Source organism: Nesoenas mayeri (genome assembly GCF_963082525.1).
Source record: "Nesoenas mayeri genome assembly, chromosome: 5".
Lineage (NCBI taxonomy): Eukaryota > Metazoa > Chordata > Aves > Columbiformes > Columbidae > Nesoenas > Nesoenas mayeri.
This window is the reverse complement of record NC_137548.1, coordinates 53,767,381-53,791,950: the sequence shown is the minus strand read 5'-3', so window position 1 is coordinate 53,791,950 and position 24,570 is coordinate 53,767,381. Positions and strand designations below refer to the sequence as shown.

General features: G+C 42.4%; 1 protein-coding gene across 1 annotated transcript in view; it reads left to right on the top strand.

The window, feature by feature from the left end:
• The window catches only part of OSBPL5 (oxysterol binding protein like 5), a gene marked incomplete at both ends in the record, with an annotated part of 180,874 nt that continues 156,304 nt past the window's right edge, over positions 1-24,570 (top strand). Inside the window, one exon of the mRNA XM_080346065.1 lies at positions 1-15. Within this exon, the coding sequence (XP_080202191.1) occupies positions 1-15 (15 nt within the window). The remainder of the gene's footprint in view (positions 16-24,570) is intronic.

Below are 24,570 nucleotides of genomic sequence, written 5' to 3'. Positions count from 1 at the left end.
ATGCCTTGCTGCACAGTAAGTATATAAAGATAGGTCCGTATACACACATATGTATGTATAAAGTGCTTTATAATTGAATTGCTGACACAATTAAATGTGCAGCTCTGGCGGATTGCGTCTCATTTGCTGCTTAGTTATGTGAAAATGTACTTGGTAAATTGCTTGCTGTCACAAAATGCTCAGTTAACTGTTGCAATGACCTAAGTTGAATCACTGCATTTGTCTCCTCTTCTGATTATTTCCTGTGCTGCAAGACATTGATTTAAGCTTTTTGCCATGAGAGAACAAAATACAGCTGCGAGATGTTGATCTTAAAATGTTTTTTTCAGCTTTATTCTTTTGCTAGTGGAAACTCAAAATACCAGAGCTGCTTGCTAGTATTTGCTCAAGTCTTCTGATAATTGCTGATAATCTTTCCCTTTATTTTTAAGGATAACTTCACTGAAGTTTGATGCTATGGATTGTTTTGCAAGTTGTGCTTTGCAACAGAGCAAAAATAGAGCAGAGCTAAGGAAGCTAACATTTTTTAATGTAACCCCCAAAATGTGTGATGCTCAAAGTGGCAGCCTACTGCATTGCACCTACATCAGTTGGAAACAGCTCTCCAGATGAACATTTCTGGAAGAGCTTCCAAAACTATTGCTACCTAAGGAATTGATGGTTGACTCTCAGCACTAGAACAGATTGAAGAAATGCAGCTTTTTCGACTGCAGCAGCTATGTAATATTTAAAGATGTAGCTAATCCTGAGAGCACAGCCTATCTGCTGCTTCAGAAGTACTACCAAATATTTTAAGTTTCACTCTAACAACCTGCAGTGCCCCTAATAGCCAGGTGGAGTCAGAAAATGTGACTTTTGACAGCACTGGGAAACAACCTTTTATCATGGTACTTGTTCAAAACACCTCTCTCTAATATTTCGTCATTCTTTGTTAGGAGAGGTGGGGGAGGAAGTGGGGTGGCAGAGTTTCCTGCAAACATCCCACTGAGCATAGTGCCGGGACAATATAGCATCTTCAGGGCTAAGACAAATTATTAAATTTAAGATGAGTAAAGTTATACACAGTCCCCAAACACTTAGTGAGCTAGAACTTTCTGTACTCTTGGGCTGTGCTTAGTACAACTGTGTTGATGGCAACGATGCTTTTCTTTGTTCTTCCTGAGCACCATGGGGGAACCTGAACAGCTTCATGACTTGCCTTGGCTGGAAGAGCTTGCGGTACCATGCTGGCCTGGGATGCAATGGGTTGCTTAAGGAGCCAGAAATAGATGGAATTGTGCTGGCTATAGCCTCTCAAAATCACCTGCACTACAGCTGCCTTTCCAAGCTGCGGCGCTGTTATGTTTTGAGAACTACGGGAAGAGGTCGGAGTAGGAGGGCCAAGTTTTCCAGGTGGAGGAGAGACATGCTCTAGTTGTAGGGAAGAGTTTCCCCATTATTTCCAAGTAGGGAGGATGGGTGGCCTCATTTGGTGCAATTCCTGGCTGTATTTCAGCTGCAGGAGGAAATGACCTTGTTGAACTGGCTCTCATGACAAGGGCAATGGCAGTATAGGAAGTCATGTAGCTCTGTTTTTGGTTGTGGTTATAAGAGTGAAATAAAGCTTTATCTTAATGAGAAATTATGTGGCAAATGTGTTTTAGTATTACTTCAGTGCAATTGTGCCAGGTAGCACTGACAAACTTTGGTGGTGTGTCTTCTAAACATTCGTTTTGTTGGCCTTGTAAATAGTCGAAACTACTTTTCTGCTTGCTCCTGTGTTTCTGCTCTGCTTCTGCTCCCATTCTCACTGGCTGAGGCTTCCAAGGGAGCCATGGGAAGCTGACATTCATACTCATTTGATTTCAAACATCCCTTCTAGAAATCACAGGCACTGCCATTAAATGGAAGGTGAGACTTCTGTAGAATGCAATCATCTAGTTTTAGAGATGTGTTTGTGATTTCCTGTGATTTTGTTGTGGAGTTTCAATTAGGGCTTCTTTCAGGTTAAGATTTATGTTTAATATATGTGGAAAACGTAGTATTGACATACCAGCTCGGTACCTGTTCACCTTCCTGGAAAATTTCTTTCTCTGAATGTCAGGCATGCATCTGTGAAGTTGTAAGCTGTGGCTGTTGTATTTTTACTAAAAATGAAGGAAAAGGGAAGGAAACTGTCTATGAAGATGTGAATTCTGCTAGTTTTAGGTTTAAATGAGAAGAATTTGAAAGCAACCTGTGGTAGAAATGGTTCTTTCACGCTAAGCAGGATGCAGCTTACCTGGAGGAGGATGCATGGTCCTCTTGAGTCTCCAGAGGGCTCCTTGATACCCTGTTGCCGGCATGCTGCTGGTGTGCTTCTGCCAGACAGCAATCATGCAAAAGCTAAATGCAGGCTGCTCATTTATTTTTTGAGCATTTGCAATAACTCTAGGTGCCACAACAGTTAAAGTGCTGGTGACTTCTGTCACTGTCAAGCCAAAGGTAAAGGTGACCTTACTTCAAGCAGCCATGGAATGGATATCCATTCCTTGTGCCTGTGCTGTGCTGGTGGCCTCTGTCAGGAGTCCCTGGGAGCGAGGGTGGCTCAGGGCCTTGTGGCAGGGCAGGGGAGAAGGACAGGTCACATTGGATGCGTTGCTCTTTCCTGGCCTGCCCCACAGCTTGTAGAAGTGTGAAGGCCACGGCTGCAGCCAGCCTCAAAACAGAGTGGCAGATTTTGGCTGTTCTGCTGTCAGTTGTCTGCTGTGGTGCTCTGCACCTTAGTTGCCTCCCCCAACCTTGTAAATGTGCCAGGATCCTGATCTCTCATTTTTCTTGAAGTAGATAAAAGATAAGGGCAGTCTAGGTGCTGTCCTGCTGGTCACCCTCCCAGCTGCTATTTGCACCTGCAGCTGGGAAGTTGAGAAAGTCCTTGGTCTCCTGGGCAACAGCCAAAACATCAGTAACTCCAAAACACAGTCCAGTAACCAGAAGGAAAATACGAACTCTATCCCAGGGAAAAAGGCTGTTATCATATTATTATCATACTAAATCCAAAACAAAAGACTGTGCTAGCTACTGAAAAGGAGAATAAGGAAATTAACTCAATCTCAGTAAAACCAGCACAAGGTGCAAAATAATTGATTTGTTTTTTGATGGTTAAAATAGCTTTTGTGTAATGCTTTTACAATATGGTGATTAAGTATGTGGACTTGCAAATTACAGTAGTACTGTAAAGTGCTTGAAATTCAAAATGACACATGAACTGACTGCAATTATTTAATTTTTGTCTTGGTTGGTTTTGTTTTAGTTTGGATGTTAATTTATTTTTCTCTATATGTATATAAACATAATCCTATTAACATGTATGTAAGTAGGAGGCTGGCAGGCAATGTCTTTACATATATATCAGCATATTATTGCACCATAATATGAAATATTTACTACCAATCCCCATTCGTAAACCTGACGTGCTGTGAATTCATGCTAGGAGTAATAAGGCAAGAAACTGTTTATGCTCTGTGATACAAATAGCCAGATCAACAATGGAAATGGAAACTGGAATATTGTTCTTCAGTTTTAATTACAGCCTGGCAAATGGTGCTTTCATTTTTCATTGTTAATAAATGGCCCATATGGCATCCTTTGATCACATGCTCTGCAGCTTCTGCAACAGTAAGGCATTTATTTTCAGGGAATACAAAACGTAACATTTAATCTGGGCTTTCTGAGCAGAAGATTGTCTGAGTGAGAAAATGGACACTACCAGGAGAAGGTACCTGAGGTAGCTCAGAGTTTTCCAGTCTGAAGGCTTGGTGCATGTCACATGGACCTCAGCAGCAGGGTCAGCAACTTCTTCATATTCCAAATCAAATGGGGTAAAACCAGGAAGGATTTTGCCCCACCAGCAAATTTAATTCTTTCACAGAATGTGTAGGGATGGTTTTTCCATGGCACACAATCCAGATTCCAGGATGCCTGACATGCAGGGACAGATGAAAACTAACCAGAGAAGGGGGCTTTGTTTAGAAAGCAAAGCAAAATCAGAATTTCTTTGTGTGAGAGAAATATGCATCACAAAAAACAACCCCAACCCAACCTTCCTCCCCTGCTCTTTACACCTTGAAATAAAGACAACCTATTTGCTTTTAATCACAGTATTTATCATACCTTTTAGAAGCAAAACTAAAATCCATAGCTAGGACACCAACTGGAGACGTTCCGGAATATCTCCATGGAAATACCATCTTGGAGAGCAAAGCTTGCTGAAGTTTGCTCATTATTATATTCAGAGCATTGCTGTTGGGGAGAAAACAGGAGCTAGGCGACAACTAGTTTTAGTGGGTGTTTTCTACACCCACTGTCACAACAGATGGATGGGTGACAGGATCTCTCCAGAGCAGCTTGTGTCCTCCCTTACAGTGTAGCTCTTGTAGCTACTTTGATCTGAGTAGGCAGCCAGTGACTGGGACCTTCCTGGGATGTTTCTATCAAAAAATTATACAGATTTTACAAGACTCGTATATTTAATGCAATCTTATGTGTTTACAAAGCATGCCTGTATGTACTCTTCTGTTTCCCTGAGCACAAGAGGTTTCCTCCTTCATAGTTTTCATGTGATCCTTCTGAGGCAAGGAGATGCGGGGAGAAGGAGAGGGGAGAAAGCCAACTGGTCTCCCTTTGAGAAAGCTTTATCAGTAAGACAGCGACCTACGACCACTTGTAATGTGCTGCAACACTGTCAGCCCCCTTAGAGTAGTTTGAACTTCTGAACTGACAGTAGCAAATGATCAAACTGCACAAACTCACCCATTGCTCCATACAGGCAAAGATTTGTGTCCCCTTAACCTTTTGCAAATGATGGGTACAACATGATAGCTTAAAACCTCAGGCAGATGGTGCATTTCCGTACCATGCATCATTTCGTGTGTGTGATGAAATGTGGCTGGCTAAGTGTGTCCAGATGGGTATTGCTCCTTTGATGAAGGAACCACTAAAATGTGGCAATTTGTGGGAATCTAGGCTAAAATAAGCTCTCATGTGGAGTGTTAGTACAAGGCACAAAATTGAAAAAAATCTTTCTCCACATATGGAACTAAAGTGGGGGGAGGAAAAACATTAAAAGATTGCGTGATCATTTAAGTTACTGCTTCATGGAACTCAAATATAAGGGACTTAAAACATTGTGAAAACAAGAGTGTTGTGAACTTTCAGCCAGTACTCTAGTGTTAATATATATAATGCTTCCCCAACATACCTGTTTTTTTCTTTCAGCTGACTTTTTAGGAGGGATTTTTGAGGAAAATGTTCTATCTGATCTTACATGTCTGTAATTTTCAGGCTAGACTACAGAGGGATTATATACTTGTTATTTTGATTTCCCTTTAGAGAGTTCTGCCGTGTTTCATAAATCCAGATGACCAGTGCATGTTTAAGGGAATATGTAATTTGCCATATGGAATGTATGCTGGTCACCACCTCTGTTCTTAGAGGAGATGGCAGTTAGAAAAAATGATGTCTGACAGGGTGTTTCAAACTGTGTGGTCTGGCACCTCCTCAGGTCATCGTAAATTGCTGTAGTTTAAGATCAGAGTGAAATGCTTGAAGTTGTCCAAGGTGGCTTTAAAGCCACTGACTTTCTAATTTTTTAAAGTGGTTTAGATAGGGGCTTATGCTGTTGAATCATGGAAAGACCTTTGAAATATCTTCTAGTCCATCTTCCTTGAATGAATAGAAAGTTGTTTGTTTTTTCTTTTTTTTACCAGAAGTAAAAAATGCTTAACTTTGGCTACAAAGCATTGCTTATTGTGAACTTGCTGAAATATTATTTGTAGGAGTAAAATTTGGAAGTGACTTGCTCAATGGATAAAATTGTCAGGGACAGTAATATGTAAATGCTTCAACCTTTGCAATGTAGATGATTATGTTTGAAACTAAGGATGCGGGAAACTGCACTTGTGTCAGGAGACGAACAGTAAGCACTTGAATTATTTTTCCTTCTTCCAGAATCCATGCCAGAAACAGGAACGTCCTCAAGACATTCCATCACAGATTATTAGGTTTTTATATTAAATATTACTGCCTGTGCTGCAAACCAAACCTCATTCTTCTTGCCCTTATTTAATATGGTGGACATTAATATGAAAAATGAAACATTTAGTCAACTTCTTATCTCTTTTTTTGTGGTACAAGGCTCTGCCTGGTTGGAGGAACAAAGATATGATACATAAAAACATGACTGATTTGTTTTCAAGTTTATGTCTTACATTGACACCAATATGTGGACATCACACTTTTCATCAGAGTATCACAGAAATGCCATGAAGACCCTGTATGGATGGTGATTTCTGCATGAGAGTGAAGGTAACAAATTTGACCCAGTCAAGTCTGTGATATATATAGACACTCACTGCAGCAACTCGCACCAACACAAGCTGTGAGTCTCAGGTCGGGCAGGCGGCTGTGTCTCAGCACTTAGTCCCCACTTCACACTGCAGATAAGCTCCACTGGCCGCTGAGAGGTTATTGCATCTGCATCAGGCATTTGCATTGGTTTAACAGCTGCCTTTCAGGCTTTCTCCAAATGCCGCAAAAACACACCAGCTGGGCCCAGAAATGGTCTTGTCTGGTTGAAGTTTTGAAAAAAGGGAGTTAGGTTTCTGAAAAAATAAAATTAAAAGGGAAGTAACACTGAGTAATCTAGGAGATGTGTTTCCACCCAGGCTTTATTAATGATCATTTCCTACTGTGGTTATTTGTGTACTTTTACTGACCCCAACAGAGCTACTTTCCTTGCTCTGGTTTAGTCTCATAAAATTCCAAAGTATAGAGCTGTCACTCATGCTTGCCAGGAATGAAGTGTTGGTGTGATGTAATTTAGCTATAGGCAAGGTGGCTTAATTAACATTTATAGTTTGTCTTTAATACGCAGGCTTAGGATCTGTGGTTTTGTTTTGTAGTAATTTTCCATTTTTCTTTTCCATCTTTCCTTTTCTACTGTAGCAGTAGAAAAAGACCTGGTGTGCTCTTTATCTGTCATATGACCACGCAGCTCCACAGAGGGACAGGGAGGGCTCTGTTCAAGAAAAGTCAATGTATTTGGGACAGGACTAACTGGGAGGCTGTTCTTCTAAAGGCTGATTTATGCCAACAAGGACATCCTCATTCAGTGCAAAGCAGCACTGCGCTGATCTCAACAGAACTACTTTGTTTGGTGGGGGTTAAAAATCTGGTCCCATGCGTGTGATTCTCTCCTTATGATGATGTGATTACCACCAATGCGCCTGGGAAAGGCTTTGCCTCTGTCTTGTTCTCTCCTCTTTTTATGGCCTAATATACTTACAATGTGTTGTTTATCGCCATGTTTTTTGGAAGGTTATCCATGCTCAGGTAGTGAGCTGCGTTTCTGGCTGTGTTGCTACTTGTGTGAGCTTTGATGCCATGGGCTTGGTGGCAGTGGAGGCACAGCAGCACTGGCTTTGCCGCAGCATTACTGCCTGTGGTGGGGCCCCAGGACCTGGTTTGACCAGCTCTGCCCATGCAGCCAACTCACTTTCTGCTCACTTTGTCTGCCTCCACATACCAGCAGTGTGCTTCCCTCCCTGCAGCACCACACATTGAGGAGGGAGGAGTTACTCTGAGATGTATGTATTTCCCAGGCCAGCAGTGGCTCTGTTGTGCTATATTGTACTGGTTTGCTTTTTACGCATGGCAGCAGGAAAAGCCTGTCCCTATGCTGCTGCTACTGCTTATTTTATATTTTTAAAAGACATGGTCCATTTGACTAGCACTCCTTCTGTGTTTGTAGGTTAGACACAACTCCCTGTGGGTTCACTTTACGTCTTCAGCTGTAAATGTAGGTCAGCTGGCTGCCATGCATTGTGTTCCTTAACCTTAAAAGCACAGGTCCTCACACGCAACTTCACAGCACATTGCATTTTCTTGTCTTGTAAGAAAGCTCATTTCACTCATGTAGCGAGTGGTTCAGCTGCCCTTGTGACATTAGCAGTCCTGCCAGCATGGTAGCAAAGTATTTTTCAGTCTAGGTGTTGCAGATGCATAATGAAAGCATTTTCTGCTGGTTCACTTGAGGGTTTTTCTGACACTTTTTTGGTAAGGAGATCTCAGGGCTGATCTCAGCCCTGTTAATGACATTAATTATTATAGGGTTTGACAGTTGGTGCCTATAAATCAAATCAAGTCCTTCAGTTTTTCTGCTGTGCTAAGGGTCTGTCCCTTCTGATGCCAAACCAAAGATTTGTCCATTCCTGCGTCCTAGAGAGCCCATCAGAGGTTTGAAGTCTAAATGTGAAAGAGATTCTCATGAGCTCATAAACTGGGTTCAGTTATACTGCTGAAGGACCTGCTTTTTCCTTTAGAGCACACATTTGGTTTCCATATCCCTGCCTGCAGAGACTAATCTTAGATAGGATACTTAATATGCTTTGAATATTTTTTAGCCTAGTTTCCTGAGAAGTTGAGGTTTGTGCAGTCCTTATGTGAAGGCAGAGCCCCAAAAGGTTTCCCAAAAAAGGCAGCACACACCAGCCAATGGGTTCATGAATCATAAAATTTATTTTGAGTTGTTTCACACAGACGAAGGTCAGTGGTGTGGAGCTCCCTTTGTCTACAACTGAAGGAACCCTCAGGTGCCTGTAGGATCATGCCAAAGTGCAGAGAAGGTGGATGGTGCAGGGCTTCCTTTGTCAACAGCTGTGGGGACTGTCCAGCTGCTCGTAGGACAATGGCATGGTACAGAGTGGGGCTCTGGATGACCTCCAGAGGTCCCTTCCAACCTTAACCATTCTGTGTTTCTGTTTTTATTGTGTAGTATTAACTTTCCACCAACATTCAGCAGAGAGGTACAGCTCTTGAAGGCAAGCACATTATGACAAGCGTCTGCACTGAGGGGAAGGCTGCAGCTTGGATGGGGTGGTTGGATGTCTTGATTAATATGAGTATGGTTGGACTTCCCAAGTGTTCACAATCCCCCAGAGTCACCTTTGAAAGAGGTTGTCATTCCTGGAAGACTTGCAAAATAAGACCAATAGCTAAACCTTTGGAAAAAAGTAATCTCAGACTTTGAGGCAGAATTATGCCTTGCACCATTCGGTGGGGTGCTGCCAAAAGCAGCCGAGTTCACCGCCCAGCAGGGAACCAGCCCCATGGGCAGGTATCAATGACATTCATTGGCCACTTACAAAGACAAGTGCCATTCAAGCTTCATTCAACTGTAAGTAAACACATAGTACTTGCTGAGAAATTACCATTTTCCTGCAGCAGAAAATCAGGCAATTTGGAACTTTAACCAATTTTCTTGAACAAAATTACAGGAAAATAATGTAGGGCTTCATAATTGAAATGATGTAGCATTAAATATGGATTGTCTGTTGCCTTCTCATAAGAAACAAAATACATTTTGTATCTGACAATAAATGTAAAAACAGTATTTTTTTCCTCATTTCCCTAATCACAAATAACAAATCTTCAAGAGTAACTCTATGTATCTTATTCCAGCTGGGAAAGGAAGTGTTGCTGGTGAGATGTTACAGCACTTTCCCATGAAAAGGTGGGGGGAAGTCTGATCAAGGTCCAGTTGCTGAGAATATATTACCAATCTGGAGGTGTGACATGCTGCTCAACCTGCAGTGGAAGGCAGAGGCAAGCCTGTCCAATTTGGTCCTCCATCAAAAAATCACTGACAGGATTCATGGCAGCTTTCTGCTTTGATGCTCCTTGCTCTGCCAGCCAGGGATTTGGTTTTCCCTCTGCCCCTCTTGGTACAGCAGGATGCAGTCTGCCAAGTTCATCAGCTGCTTCTGGAAAAGCCATTTCTGGCCTGGCCATGGATGGATGCAGAATAAGATTTATCTGTGCGTTGCCAGAGCTGAAATGACTGAAGACAAGTATTTGCACCTTCAGGGAGAGTCCCATATACTGATCTTGGCCCAGCCTTCATCTGCTGGACCACATCCCCAAAATCTCTGGGTTCAGTTATACTGCTGAAGGACCTGCTGAGATGTCAGGAGGTTCTTCTGTTGAAAGTTTCAGTCCTCTAGAAATGCTTGGCTGGAAACAGACCTGTTATTATAATCTGCTAAATATTAGCTAGACTTCATTAGGAGTTTTGATGTGTCTAAGCAGATTCAGGGCAGCAATCAGATTGATCTAACCAAATCTGTCTCTTCTTTTACTCCTTCAGTAACTACCTGAAGTTGATTTGCTTTCATTAGAGAAGTCTATTTGGGCAGCAGTGAGGATGGGCAGAGAGTACATGTTCCGTGAGCAGCAGAAACGAGAAGGAAAAGGCTTTTTTCCAGTGGCTGCTGTAATGTTCTTGAGTAGTGAGAGGGAAGGCACCTGAGCTTTTGTTGTTACTGCAAACATGTTCATGTGGCTGTCAGCTGAGGGTCAGGCTGCCGGCAGCAGACGCTACAGAGACGCTACAGTGGCTGCTTTAAATCAGACTGTGTCAAGGTTTTGGAGGTGGAGGGAATACGCTTTTCAAGCCAGGGCAGTGACCTGGAAGGAAGCAGCAGAAGCGCTGCTGACACTGGCAGCAGATGACATGTGGGTCAGAGGCGGCACGAAACAGAAGATGGTTGCTGGGCCAGGGCTGTCTGGCTCGGCTGGCGGTGGGCGCAGGAAGCAAACTCTGTTTCTGTGTGGCCACATCTTTGTGCTGTGAATGTAAGAGGAGGGGGAGGAGGGAGTCTCCTCAGGCATTTGAACCAGGCAAGGGAAGCACAAGGAGAGAAGTCGGGTGCAGCTGGTTTTTGGAGTCTTCTTACCACAGGCTGCGGTTTGGGGAGGACAGTAGTGGGTGGCTTACGAACTGTCCATCTTGCCTCCTGATGACGCACCAGGAGGAGCTCCTTTCCTGTGACATCTGGCTGCAGCCTGTGGGCGTCTGCAGCATGAGAGGACGCCACACAGGGACACCTGAACTGCTTCCCCTTGTCTTTTTCTGGGTACCAGAAGCAGCATAAGTCCCTTAGCTCAGCCCCAAACCTGTGCTAGTTGAGCCTGCCTTGCAATGAGACTAACTCAGGTGGGGAGCAGTGCCTAGAGGCTCTGCCGCTGTTTGCACTTGACTTATCCCAGCTGTCTTTGCCCAGCACTGCGTCCTGCTGCGGGGACCTCTTATCAGAGACGACTGCATGTCAGAGGCTCTGCTGTCTGGCAGTCAGCACTGCGAGCAGAGGATAAGCAGATAAACATAATCTTTACATGAAAGTGGTTAATCAATCACTGGAACAACTTACCAGTGCTTGTTGTGAGCTCTTCATCACTTGCAACTGCTAAATCAAGACGATGTATGTTCTTTAAAACAGAAAATACATATGTATGAGTGAGTTCAGTGACATCTTCTGCCGTGTTCCAAACAAGAAGCCAGACTGTAATCACAGTGATCTTTTCTGGCCTTAAGAAAATTACTGTATGCATAATTTATAACATTAAAATGAATATTAGATTTATATTATTAATTTTATCTTGAAAGATGTCTGCTCTTATGTCTGGATCCTGCTTCTGACACACAAGTACATTTAATAACAAGTTAGTTCTTCATAGCTATTTAATGTGACCTTCATTTGTTCTGGCATAAAACAACTAACATTTTTCCAAGAATTTCATAATCACCTTGTACAGTTAAGTACAGAAAGCTGAAGTCTTGGAGTTCAGAACTGCCGAAGGACTGAGGACCCAACGTGGAAAAAAAAAAAGTCTCTTTAACATTAGCAGAGTTGAACATGACCAAGCATGAATTTTAGTAAGATTAGTATTTATGTAAATTAAGGGATTTTGAATATGGAGTCAAAATCCACTTAACAGACTGGAGGAGCTTCCCTGGAAGAGGTTTTACCATGTTTCAGGCCCATTAGGTTTCTTGCTTATTTTCCATACACCTGCTCATTGCTCCCTGTTTTGACCATCAGCAGAAGCAGTTATTTTTAATTATGATAGGCAGTATTTTGCTGGGATCTATTATGTGTACATTACTAGAGATTTCAAGGAGGTAGCTCGCTGGGGCTGTTTAGAGTAGAGTTGGATCTGGGGTTTCTGGCATTCTGGTGTACCCAGCTGCTGCCTTCCCAAGTGCCTCAGCAGATGTGAGATCAGAACCAGGCTCTGCTTTGGAGGGCACTATCACTGGCAGCAGGGCTGCCCTGGGTGCCAGCACACCTTGCAAAAGGAGCAGGAGGGCCAAAGGTTTTGAACATTGGGACAGGACAATGTGCCGCAAGTTGGGAGCACACTTCTGCATGGCCTTGGCTCTGCTGTCAAAGAAGTTCATGAACACCTTGTTCGTGGTTAAGTGTGTTGTCTTGTTCATGTTTGCCTCATGGAAGAGGGGCCAGTTGTATCCCAAAGTCAAATACCTTTATTGGGAGCTTTGCAAATTAAATTACTACTTTACTTTAGACTTTTTTTCCAGTTACTGTGAATTCCTTGGAGATGCTTTGCTTTATTAACAAGAGAAGTGTGTGCTCTGCCAGAAGCTGAGAAGAAATAGGTTACTGATTTCCGGAGGATAGGATTACAAAACCCTTAGCAACCACTACGGTATAGTTTAAACAATTTCTGTAAGAGCTTTGCAGGTGCTATGCTTGCCATGTTGGCTTCTGGCCTAAGAATGTCAAACATCAGCTCTCTTACACCAATTTTTTGCCTTGTGGTTTCCTGGTGTGTCCACAGAGGGAACACACCACTCTCTCGCGCTCTGATATTGGTCCCAGTGAAGATCCAAACATGCAAATTTGTGTCTACTGCAAGCGTTTTGCAAAAGCTCTTATAAATTCACTATAAACATGAACCATTGTACTGAAATGATTTCCAACGACTTCAGGATTTATGCCAGGCATAGATAAAGCCTGCAATGTAGTAAATTCAGAGAAATGGAGTTCAATTGGTTTTAGTTTGGGCAACAGAGCCCTTCTCTTCCATCAAACAAAAGATAATTCACTCTTTAGTTGTTTCTGGACATGCCCGGGGGCACTAATATTTTTGCAGCTTGATTTTTAGCTTCTTTTCACCTCATATTCCCTTCGCTTTGAAGAAAAATGTACCCTTAGCCTTGAGTTTTAAACTGGCAACCCTTTTCTCTGGCCTCACACTAGAATTATTTTTATTAGATGATATTTGGCAGTGCTGTAGTTTACAAACTTCATTTTGGCAAACTGCAATCTCAACCCTAGCATGACCATGTGTGCTCCGTGGCTCTGTGCAGTCTCCGGAGGGAATGCAAGGATAGCTGGTCCCAGTTCATGGCAGTCCTGAGACTGCAACTGGGATACCAGCTACTCAGGAAAGAGAGGACCCTGCCAAGGAGGTTTTACCACTGATTCTCGGTGCCTTGGTCAGGATTGAAGAGCTGGCTGTGGGGGAATGTCCTAGAGCAGGTAGGATGGGGAAGAGGGAAAAACTCTACCAACACCCTCTCAGGAATACCTGGCCAGTCCTTATCTCTTCTCAGATAACTGTTTTAGAGGCTGAATTTTTATGTATGTGTGTGTCAACACTGGGGTAAGAATGATTTTTTTAATCTTTTTTTTCAGTGTGTTAAGTGAAAAGCTAGCTTTATCTTGTTTCTGTGATTGTTTTTAGGATGGTAAAGAAGTCTTTGGCATGAAAAGGATGATTTTCCAATTGAAATATAAATTTAGGTCATATACCTGGCTCCTTCTCAGTTGGCTGTCGCTCTGTGCAATAAGGTGCTGGGCAGTGTTGCCTGGTGTCTTGCTGGTAAAAAAAGGCAATCAAACTAGTTTCTGAGTGCTCCCCTTTTGAGGAGTTGCTTTAAGCCTCTTCAGTTAACCAAGGTTTTCTTGTGGAAATATGAAATCTGATGAACCTCTGCATAAAGGCCTTAGGATCCAAGATGGTATCTTTTAGTATGGTTTGTTTCAGACCAAATTAATCACTGGAGGAAGCTCAGCTCTCTTTCTGATAGCTCACCCTTAAAGATCATTGATTTTACACTTTAATATAATGACCATAACATTCTTGAAAGTTTTTGTATTGATGAGAATGTTCTCCCATTGAAGTAAACAATAAAATGATCTTTATTTCAGTGAAAACAAATCTAAAATGCCATATCAGAAAAGCCTTCCGGGCAAATTTTAACTCTACAGAAGTTATTTTACCTTGTCAGACTAGCTGAGGGACTTTTTAATTTGACTTTAGTTAGACTGCTGTTTAGTAGGAATCTTCAAATAGTCAGTGGAGAGCGAGCATTTCCAGAGGGCAAATCATTGTACCCTTCAGTGATGCCCTTTGTACAGCATTAACTACACTGTGAAGATCTGGGTCACTATGCACTGACTGGGGCAATTACACCATTGACTACAGTTGCCTGTAGTTCACTCCAAGTGTTTATTCTTATCCTTAGGTACTTAGAAAAAGAGTTCAACTTAATCAGTTTTTCCCTGTCAAAATGTGTGTATATATAGTTACAGTTCATACTAGCAGTGAATTTAATTTAAAAGAACTCAGATTATCCATTCTTTAAAAGCCTAGAACTTGATCACCTTGACTGTGGCCACATTTCTAGGCAATGAATGCAAATAATACTTTTATTTCTGCTTACATTTCGCTTACACGTTGCCTTCATTACTCAGTTATTTTTCTGGGCGTTTTTGTTTGTTTGCTTTCTCATGTATGCTCCCAGAAGGCTGTAAGCTCTTGCAAGGCAATGCTGGTTAAAGCTTCATGAAATCACATCTCAGAAATTTTGGTCTTAAAGACCTGTAACATGGTGTTGTGACTGTCCCTGGTGCTAGTGCGAGTTATGAACTCAAGTATTGCATGCCTTTTTGAAAATATTGGAGCGGATTTAGTCTTTTAGGGCATATTGTACTTCCTTCATTTCTTGGATGATTTCCATTTCTGAACAATGTGCTGATTTCTGAGTGTTTAAACCATTTGCTGTAGAGAGCAGCAGAAAGAAGCAATTTCCTGTAGTTACTCTGTCATTTCCATTCTAGTCAGCAGTAGAAGTGGTTGAATCTTGTTCAGCAAAAAATGCAAACTGAAAATCAGCAAAACACTTTGAAAATTTGTGTGGATTTTGCAATAGTTCAGGGAGAGAAAAATTTTTTTTCTCAATATACCCCAAATCTTCTTGGACAGTATATCCTTTCTTATTAGGCCTTTAAGTTACCTGTAGACCTTAATGATTTTCTCTGGTCAGGGACATGTTTTTCAGTCGTCTTGATTTTTTTGTTCATCTGCTATGTATGAGAGACCCATTATGACTTCAGTGAAAGCTGAGGCTATCTCTACATGCTACAGCATTGTGCTGGATAAAGATAGCAAGGTGCTTGAGGTACCCTGAGTGCTGGAGCAGTCATAGAGCCATGGCGAATGATGCCAGTGCATCCTTGTTTTCAGCTGGGTGGGCAGAAAAGCTGGATTGCTCCTACATGTTGTACCGCAAGACAGATTTGCTGTTTTCTGGCTAAAACACAGCTCCTTGCCTCAGTACTCTTGTAGCCCTCATAAAATGGCCAACACAACTCAAAAAGGCTCAAGCTTTGTCCTGGAACAACTTCCACAAGCAGGAAGCCAACCCTTACAACCCTTAAAGACACAAACTGATGTGCACACACCCATTGCTAATTTGGGCACAGCAAATACTGTCCTGACACATCTGTTGGCTTTCTCTGCCACTCTTTCTGAAGAACACGAGGACTGCAGCACAGGTTTAATGGACAGTGTTTCTAGCAGGCGAATTAAATGCTTCAGGGCTGCAGAAAAACTAGTCACATCCCCTTCTCAGTACTAAAATTTCTATATAATCCTACTGAAAAAAGAAATACATGAAGGTATAGTTCTGGAAATATATCTAGAGGTAGGCTCCAAGGGGAAGATTCTTTAACATTATTTTTGTTCTTATAATCAGATACCTGAGGAAGCAGGAAAATCTCTCTCTGGAGCATAAAGTGCTTGCCAGCTAATGAAATGGAATCAATATCAGGAATTTTAAGTGACTACATTATGTTCTCCATTAATTCGCTTTGCACACATTTATCTTGAAGCCTCTTAAAAGAGATAGTGATTGAAAAGACATATCTCTTGGAAGTGTAAGGATTTATTCTTGAAAAGCGTCTATTGTTAACAGTCCCATGTGACAACCATCTAATTGTATTGCTGTTAGCACTGGGGTCTCATTTATCTTTTTTTAGTAATTCCAAGGTTTAGTTACATTGGCTTCTATTTGTACTAGTCAATCTCTTTGGGGCTGGAATAATACTTCCTCTCTAAAAATCTCTTTCAGAGAGAAAAGGGCCATAGGGAAAATGAGAGAGCTCTGTATTCTGGGGACACATTTATCTCAGTCCTAAGCCTGGCACAAAGCTTACAAATCTCTTAAACTCTCCCTTTAAGCCTTCCCAACAGAACCCTGACTCTGAACATTTCCAGGTGTGGGTTCCCTGTGTTTCACTGCATAGGGCATTTCTAGAAGATGTGTCCACAAGAAAAGCATTAATGTGCAAAAGTAGCACCTTTTCCTTTTATTTGCTTGTTTTTTTCATGTTGCCTCCAAAATTTTGTGGAAGTCAGGTGTGGTATCTCTAAACATGAGACAGGCAAAATCACTATGATGAAGCTGGCTTAAGGCGAAGCTGTGGTGCAAACCTGACACCCAAGGGAAATGTCTAATAAAGATAAAAAAGGCACATAATTTACCGGGTAGAAGCAGCATCTTAAGCAGAAAGTATTGTTCTCTTATATTTCCAGCACCTGAGCAGCCCTCACACTGGCCACATGTTGGGCCCAGCCCTCAGCTGGTAGCCAAGGGTTGGGCTTTTCCTTCCACTTTGCTAAGTGAGCACCCAGCTCAGGGTGAGCAACAGCCCTCAGAGTGCCTTCCTAGGAAAGATGTCCTGCAGTGCTCTGCACGATTCAGAGAGCAAAGCTTTGTCCAGACTTCATGCTAGGCATTTCTTGAGTGTTTCTGATGGCTGGTCTCCTGGTTCTTTTTTTATTATTATTCCCTTTCTCTGCAGAGCTTTGTACTAGACTATAAAGGATCCAGAAAAGGTTAAGCACAGCATTTTTTCCCCTCTCGGGATGGGGAGACATGCCAGCAGCCTGCAGGCACTTTACCTTAACATTTATTGAAACAGTACAGCTTCAACAGCTCCATGTGTGCCTGTGCTGAACCAGAAGTGCTCAACTAATTTTTTACAGGTGGATAAATGAGGTGCCTGAGTGTGTGCACATGTGCCTGATTTATTGCAACCTGCACTGTAACGTATTAGCTTGAGCCGTAGGTCTTTGTTCCACGCAAGAAAGTGAGGTAGAATAAATGAGTGCAAAGCACTGATCCTCCTGAGATATAGATTTATTCTAGCTAGCTGGAGATCAAGTGGTGCTGAAGCAGACTTCATGCTGCAGGGCAGTACAAGCTTGTCCAAGACTCTGAATACGTAGATACTGAGTGATTATTTCAAAGATTTTACAATGTGAAAAGTTACAGCTGGGAATAGGCAGACTTTCCATCTTAAAGTCCCAGTACAATGTCATACCTACCATGATTTTTATGAAGAATGAAGAGTGTGACAAAACTAAGAGTTATTTTCCCATGTCAGTGGAGTTTTGGAATGATTTTGTGCACAAATACATTAGTGGTGACTCCCATTAACCAAGATAGTTACATATGCTGAGTTTCATCAAGGCTTAATGGCAAATGCCATGAGCTAATCACTATCTTGTGTCTGTTAATTGTTAACAATTATGTTTTCCACTACTACCTGCTTGCGTACACCACTCAGATGCACTAAGGTGTGTGTGTCCTCCTTGCCCACCCACATTACCTTCTCACTTCTCTTCATCTCACGTGTTTGTTTTCCTCCCACGCTCCACCAAGCAGCTCCATGGTGGTTAGTACAGTAAAAGCAGAGAACAAAAAGTAGGTCCTTTCCAGAGCATGGGTTGGACAGACAGGGAGATCTTGAGGTGTGTGCAAGGGGATTTGAAGAGACTGTGGTCAACATGGGTCTTCAGGCAGCGTGGCATCAGCCAGACGTGAAGCTAGCCTAACTTTTAAAATAATTTAGGCTTGAGTTGCTTATATTAGCCTTCCTTCCTCCCTGAATGGTGTCAAGGGAAAGGAGATTTTTATTTGGCTTTTTAAAAAAGGGACAGATCCTGGATATGGAAGGGTTTTGGGGTGTGTGTGGTTTTTTTCCCTGTAGAAAATTCATTTAGGATTTTTTGTTTTGGAGAATCAGAAGTTGACTCACTTGACTGAAGAACGACAAAGGGAAAACAAAGTGAAGATATGTAACAGTGGGTTGCCAAGAAATTTTCTGGCATGCTAATTCTGTAAGCATCCTGTTAGAAACTAGCTGAGAAACAAGTTGTGGATCTTTTTATGTTCTTGACTTACAGGGCAATTTAAACATTGAATGATTATTTATTCTGCCATTCATGATGTTCTTATGAATTACTGTGCTGTTTTTTCTAGCAGATAAAAATACTGAAATTGTCTTTTTTTTTTTTTTTTTTAAAATATGGATTTCTTAGTTATTGCTTCAATTCTTGTAAGTTCCAGAAGTTGGTGTGGTATTCTTCACCGCCTCATAACAGTGTGTTTTCTAATCTCAACTCTACTTCCATGAGAATGAAATAACATGTTGAAGTATTTTGCTGTATTGCCATATTTATGATTTAGACATGCAATATCTGTTCTGATGTTTTAAAGTAAAAAAGAGTGTAAGAATATCTAGTGAGCCTGATTAACTCTTAGGTATTGTCAGCTGCTGCATTTATCTGTGGAATATGGAATCAGTTCATGTCATTCATTAAGTATTTTTGATTGTTATGCACAAATTTTGCTGCATTTTAGCTTTTGTTCCAAGAATTCGGGCTGTATTTTGGCCTCTGATTCCTGCAGGAGTCATTGTCATCTGATGGGAACCAGAGTAGGAAATGGCCAAAAAGACAAATTCTCTTTGTCATAACATAGCACAGTGTAATTTCTTGGTAAAAGGTAACACGATTTGTTCTAACAGCTCATCAGCAGTAGCAATTTATCTTCCACCCTGGAGTATCTGATTTTGACCTCTTACACCTCTTTTATACCAGTGTAGTTTTAAGAGCCTTTGTAGACTTTTGATTTAGGCACAAATGCAGCAATGTGATTAAACACACATTTATTTCAATCAGCACAAAGCCTGTACTTAAAGCTAATTATGTACTTGCATATGCTGCTGAAGATGAGTTTTCCGCTGATTTATGCAAGGGGAAAACTGAGCCCAAAATACATATGAAATAACACAGGTATCTATTTCTTTTGAGATACCATTTCCTAACTCCTCCTCTTTTCCCTGTTTCTCTGTACTAAAAGACTATCTTATTTTTTTTTATTATTTCCAAAGATTTTGATGATGGCTTGCATTTTCTGCAGCTATGCTGATGTCCCCACATTTATACCAATAAATCTAGTCCATATACTTTCCATCTTTCCTTAGCAGTCTCACTAGACCTACAGTAGCTGTTAAAGGAGTTTTGCTGCTAAAACTTCTATTTAGCTTTTCTTTTTTGTTGTTGTTGTATCTTTTGGAAAGATTGATGTCTTCAAAGACTTTTAAATCTTTGGGTTTCTTCAGCCTTTTAATTAGTGATGATGGGGCACTTAGTGCGGTCACAGAGCCTCTGCAGGATGTACCAAACCTGCCTGAGCTCAGCAAACTCTCTGCTTACCGGTACCTTTGTGAGAGCTGCCACCTCCTCTGCTCCGAAGATGTGGAGTAACAAGAGGAGGCCAAAGCCTTTGGGTTTTCCCAGCACACTCTAGTATTGGGGCACTTTACCTGTTTTCCACTGCTCCGATGTTTTCCAAAGCGCAGGGCCTGACCCAGTGTAGGCAGACTGGGAGATCTGCTTAGCTGTTGCTAACTGGTGTAAAATTCAGGTGGTGCTTCCAGCCTGTTCCTGCCTAGGACTCAGTTTCTAGGATTGCTGTTCTGTAGTCACTGCTGCTGGTAGTGGCAAGAGGCCCTCTTGCTGGCAGTTGCCGTAGAGCACCTGCACAAAGCCCAGGGAGCATTTTTTCTGTTTATTTCCAATCATGTTGAGGATTTATCTGACTTTGTGCCTATTCCAGGCTAGTAAATAATACCTCATGGTAAGATACGGGAAGTCTTTCCCCATGCCAGGTGAACTTAGGATCCCTTACACTCTACAATTGTGAAAGATAACCTTTGCCCAGAAGTCACTGGACTGCTATGATCAGGACAGTTTATCCACCCCTTATCTTGAAGTTTATTAAAAATACACTGCCTTTCTTGTTAACCAGTGATAGCCAATCGCAAATACTAACCCAAAAGCTGTAAATCAAAAACATACCCTCTGGCACACTGCTTGATATGTCATGCTGAGTGCGGCTGTAATTCTACCCGAAGTCGTGGTGTTTTGCTGCCATGCCCTTGAGCAACTTGTTAGTATCTGTGCAGAGTGCCTAAAATATGAGCACATTGGAATATGCATTGATAGCCAAATGACACCAGTAGCACACACTTCACTGGGTCCACAGTGAGTGTAGGCACCTCAGCTGGCTTTGTCTGGTCACACTTTTTGTCTTCCCAAGGCCAATGCGTCCCTGCAAGTGGGGCAGAAGGGCACATTACACCCCAGGCTGCCCATGCCACATGCACAGGAGAGAACCTACAGCTCCTTCAGTACATTTACACTTGGGGACAGAAGCGTGCTTACTTCCTGAACAGGTATTCTGGACAGCAGAAAGGGGATCCCTTCTAAGTCATTTGCAAAAAGAAGGCATCACCTGGTTTTGAGGGTGAAGATACCAAAGTGCATGACGAGAGGCTCTGAGATTGGTGCTCGCCAGCCCTTTCTCTGGAGCTCTAACCCATAGCTGTGCAGCTCCCGGTGAAACAGTGCTTCCAGGGGAACAAGGCTGGATGTAGCCTATGGCAAAGATTGCTAGTAAAAGAGTTCTAACAGGAAAATATGCGGAGTCCTTGAGGACAGCTGAGAGCAATTTTTAAAAAGGTCAAACATTAATCTTAATTTTTTGCATTGGAAACCTTCTGCTCTCATGAGCTACTTTCTTTCTGTGTCTGCACAGAAACAATCCAGCTTGTTGGGGCCTCAATTTGGGTCAGGCTGCCGCAATATAGTGAGTGAAGAATAATTGGAAGATCCTGTCTCTTTAAAGTAGAAAATATTCTTACTGACCATTCTCGTTATCATAGAGGTTTACAATTTATGTGGTATTTGTCTTTTAACCCTGAAAAAATTTGTGACAGCAGACCATTTTCAGATGCGCAGATAAGCTCTGATATACTGCAAGAACCCAATACTCTGAAAAAGCTCTCTGTGGCTTCTAATATATGATCTTGCCTAAGAAAAAAAATCAGACTTGTGTCCAGACTTGTGTATTTGGGGATTTATAGGAGGGAGACAATAATACTCTAGTTTGAGAGGGAAGCAGAAAAGTTTTGAGGGGTGGTGTTTTCTTCAGTGTCCAAACCAAGAGCCATAACAAGAGAGCAACTCCCAGACCTGGCCCCATCTGTTTGGCAAGAACTGATCTACTTAGGACCCGAGCACTAAATGATACTGGTTGAAACAATTTGCTTATGCAGTGGTGAACACACACATACAACCCTGTTCTTGGGTTCTAGACACTTGGATCTTCAGGTGACCAGGAAGGAAGAACATGAAGATCTCTTCTCATCTGCTCCAGAGCCACAGGATGAGCACAGATACACAGGGAATTCTCTCCTTTATTTTCTACTTTGTGATAGTGTACTTAGCAGCTCTTAACATTTAGGCAAAGAGCTCAGCCTCTGGCCGCTGCAGAGAAAAAATGAAGGGAAACAACAGTATAGTTATTCTTTGGTTCTCTTTTCTTTTTAAGCTATACATGATTTGTGGGCTATATTAGGGTCCTTCCAGCAGAAGGACATGGGTCATTAATGCACCAGTCCAGAGATGTTCTAAGTGACAGCTTTCTGCATTGATTACACAGAATCACAGAATCACAGAATCGACTGGGTTGGAAAAGACCTCAGAGATCATCAAGTCCAACCCTTGGTCCAACTCTAGTCTGTTTACTAGATCATGGCACTAAGTGCCATGTCCAACCTCACTTTAAAAACCTCCAGGGACGGCAAGTCCACCACCTCCCTGGGCAGGCCATTCCAATGCCTGACCACTCTCTCTGTAAAGAATTTCTTCCTAATATCCAGTCTAAATTTCCCCTGGCAGAGTTTAAGCCCATGCCCCCTTGTCCTATTGCTGACTGCCTGGGAGAAGAGACCAATCCCCACCTGGCTATAACTTCCCTTCAGGTAGTTATAGAGAGTGATGAGGTCACCTCTGAGCCTCCTCTTCTCCAGACTAAACAACCCCAGCTCCCTCAGCCTCTCCCCATAGGTCTTGTGCTCAAGTCCCTTCACCAGTCTTGTTGCTCTTCTCTGGACCCGCTCCAGCACTTCAATGTCTTTCCTGAACTGAGGGGCCCAGAACTGAACACAATACTCCAGGTGTGGCCTCACCAATGCAGAGTACAGGGGAAGGATCACTTCCCTTGTCCTGCTGACCACGCTATTTTTGATACAGGACAGGATACCATTGGCCTTCTTGGCCACCTGGGCACACTGTTGGCTCATGTTGAGCTTCCTGTCAGTTAGTACCCCCAGGTCCCTTTCTGCCTGACTGCTCTCCAGCCACTCTGCGCCCAGCCTGTAGCGCTGCAGAGGGTTGTTGTGACCGAAGTGCAGCACCCGGCACTTGGCCTTATTGAACTTCATCCCATTGGATGAAGATTCCATTGTTGATATTACATACTGCCAACCTTGTCTGTGGCTCTCGTCTGTGCGGCACTCCCCATTTATAATAAGTAAATTCTTCAGGCTCTGATGTGTCATGCTGGATACACCCTCCTTTACAAGAAATCCCCTACCGGTTCAGGAAAATGTGCATTGATGAAAGCAACCTGCGTTGGGCCAGCATACAGAAAAAGTTACGCAGAGCAGCTTAACTTGTCAACACACTAGAGCAGGTCACAGTGATGTAACTGCGACCGCTGACCCTTTGCCTTTGGGCTTGGAGCGCAGTATCTATGTCAGCGTTGCAGTGCTGCCAGCTGCCCTGGGTGGTGAGGATACCCTTCTCCTGGCTCACCTTTTGTTCAGGTCAGATGAAAGCATGTGTGTGTCAAAGTTGAAGAGCATCACAGGTTTTTGAGTCATTTTTTTCACGCACTACATCTTCTCTTCGCAAAACAGTAGCTGCACAAGGCATGAAGAGCTGTTACCGAAGGTGCATGTTTTGACATTAAAAAGTTATAGATCAGTAAATTACTAAAGATGCCAGGGACAGGCAGACTGAAAATGCCAAAAAGTACCAGATGGATAATTGATGGAGCACAATGTGATCAAAGGTAAATTTATGTGAGACGGAGTATGCACTTAGGAAAATCAGATATTTCTGCTGTTCTGAGTAACTGTAAATTTGCACAGTATCACCAAAATCTGGGCTTGTACATGTATGAGTGCTCAAGATCAGACTGCTTTGCTAAATGTGCTCTCTTTGTCAGGGAAGATCCAGCCTATTCAGTAAATTAATTCCCTGCCTAGCACAGCTTCCTTGTCCTCTCAGCATGTTCCCCTGAGAGTGAATGAAGAGGTGCATTTCCCCCTGCGGTTAGGGGACCCTCCCTGTTTGCCCCTCTGCTCTGTGACTGGGGTTGCATGGGATTGGGAATTGCAGCCCAGCCCTTTACAGTGTTTCTGTCACAATGAAATGTAAGTGTTGTGCCGTGAGGTCATCTAAAACTTACCCTCAAGCCAAGATGAGATCACTCTCACAAATAATAGAATATTTTAAAACTCCTACCTTCATCTCTACTGCTCTTACAGGGAGGATCTAGCTCTTCAAGTGAGAATTCTTCCCTCTCAGTTAGCAATTTCAGGAAATCAAAATACGTGTTGGGAGAAGTGAAAGCTTACAGATCTGTGGCCATCTGGGATTCATCTCCTGCCCAGTCATCAGAGAGATGGCACTTTTCAGGGTGCTGCGTAGAGGCAGCTGCAGTGTACTGGGTAGCATTTCTTGTGTGCTCGCCATTTCTTGGGAACTAGCTTCCAAATATTGCATTTGACTCCTACACGTAGGTAAAAACAGCTGCAGAACTGGCTTGGTCTATTTTTGTCCCAGAAGGTGTCACTGAAGAGCTGGGAAAGGTGCAGATTTATTAATACTTGTAACTGAGGTCTGAACTGAAGTGGCGCCTGGAGAAGGTTAAAAGCAATTTGGAACCAGAGATCCCTGTGGCTACTCAGGGGTTGAGATCTGAAGATTTTTGCATCAGAGAGTGAACACCCTGAAATTTGCAATGCTGTGTTATTCCTCAGCTAAGTCGTCCTATGGTTTGTAAGAAAACTAGATGATTCTTGGGAGGTGGTGGGAAGAGGTTCACATGTTTGGAAGTGGTTTTTTATAAGATACCTTTAAGGGAATGTGTTTACCTTCTTGCTTTTCAATTCATGCCTGTTGTGTCAACATTAAAGTGCAACCATCATGCTTTTTGCAAGGTCTTTTTTGCAAAGACTATGTCTTTAGGACTGTTCTTAA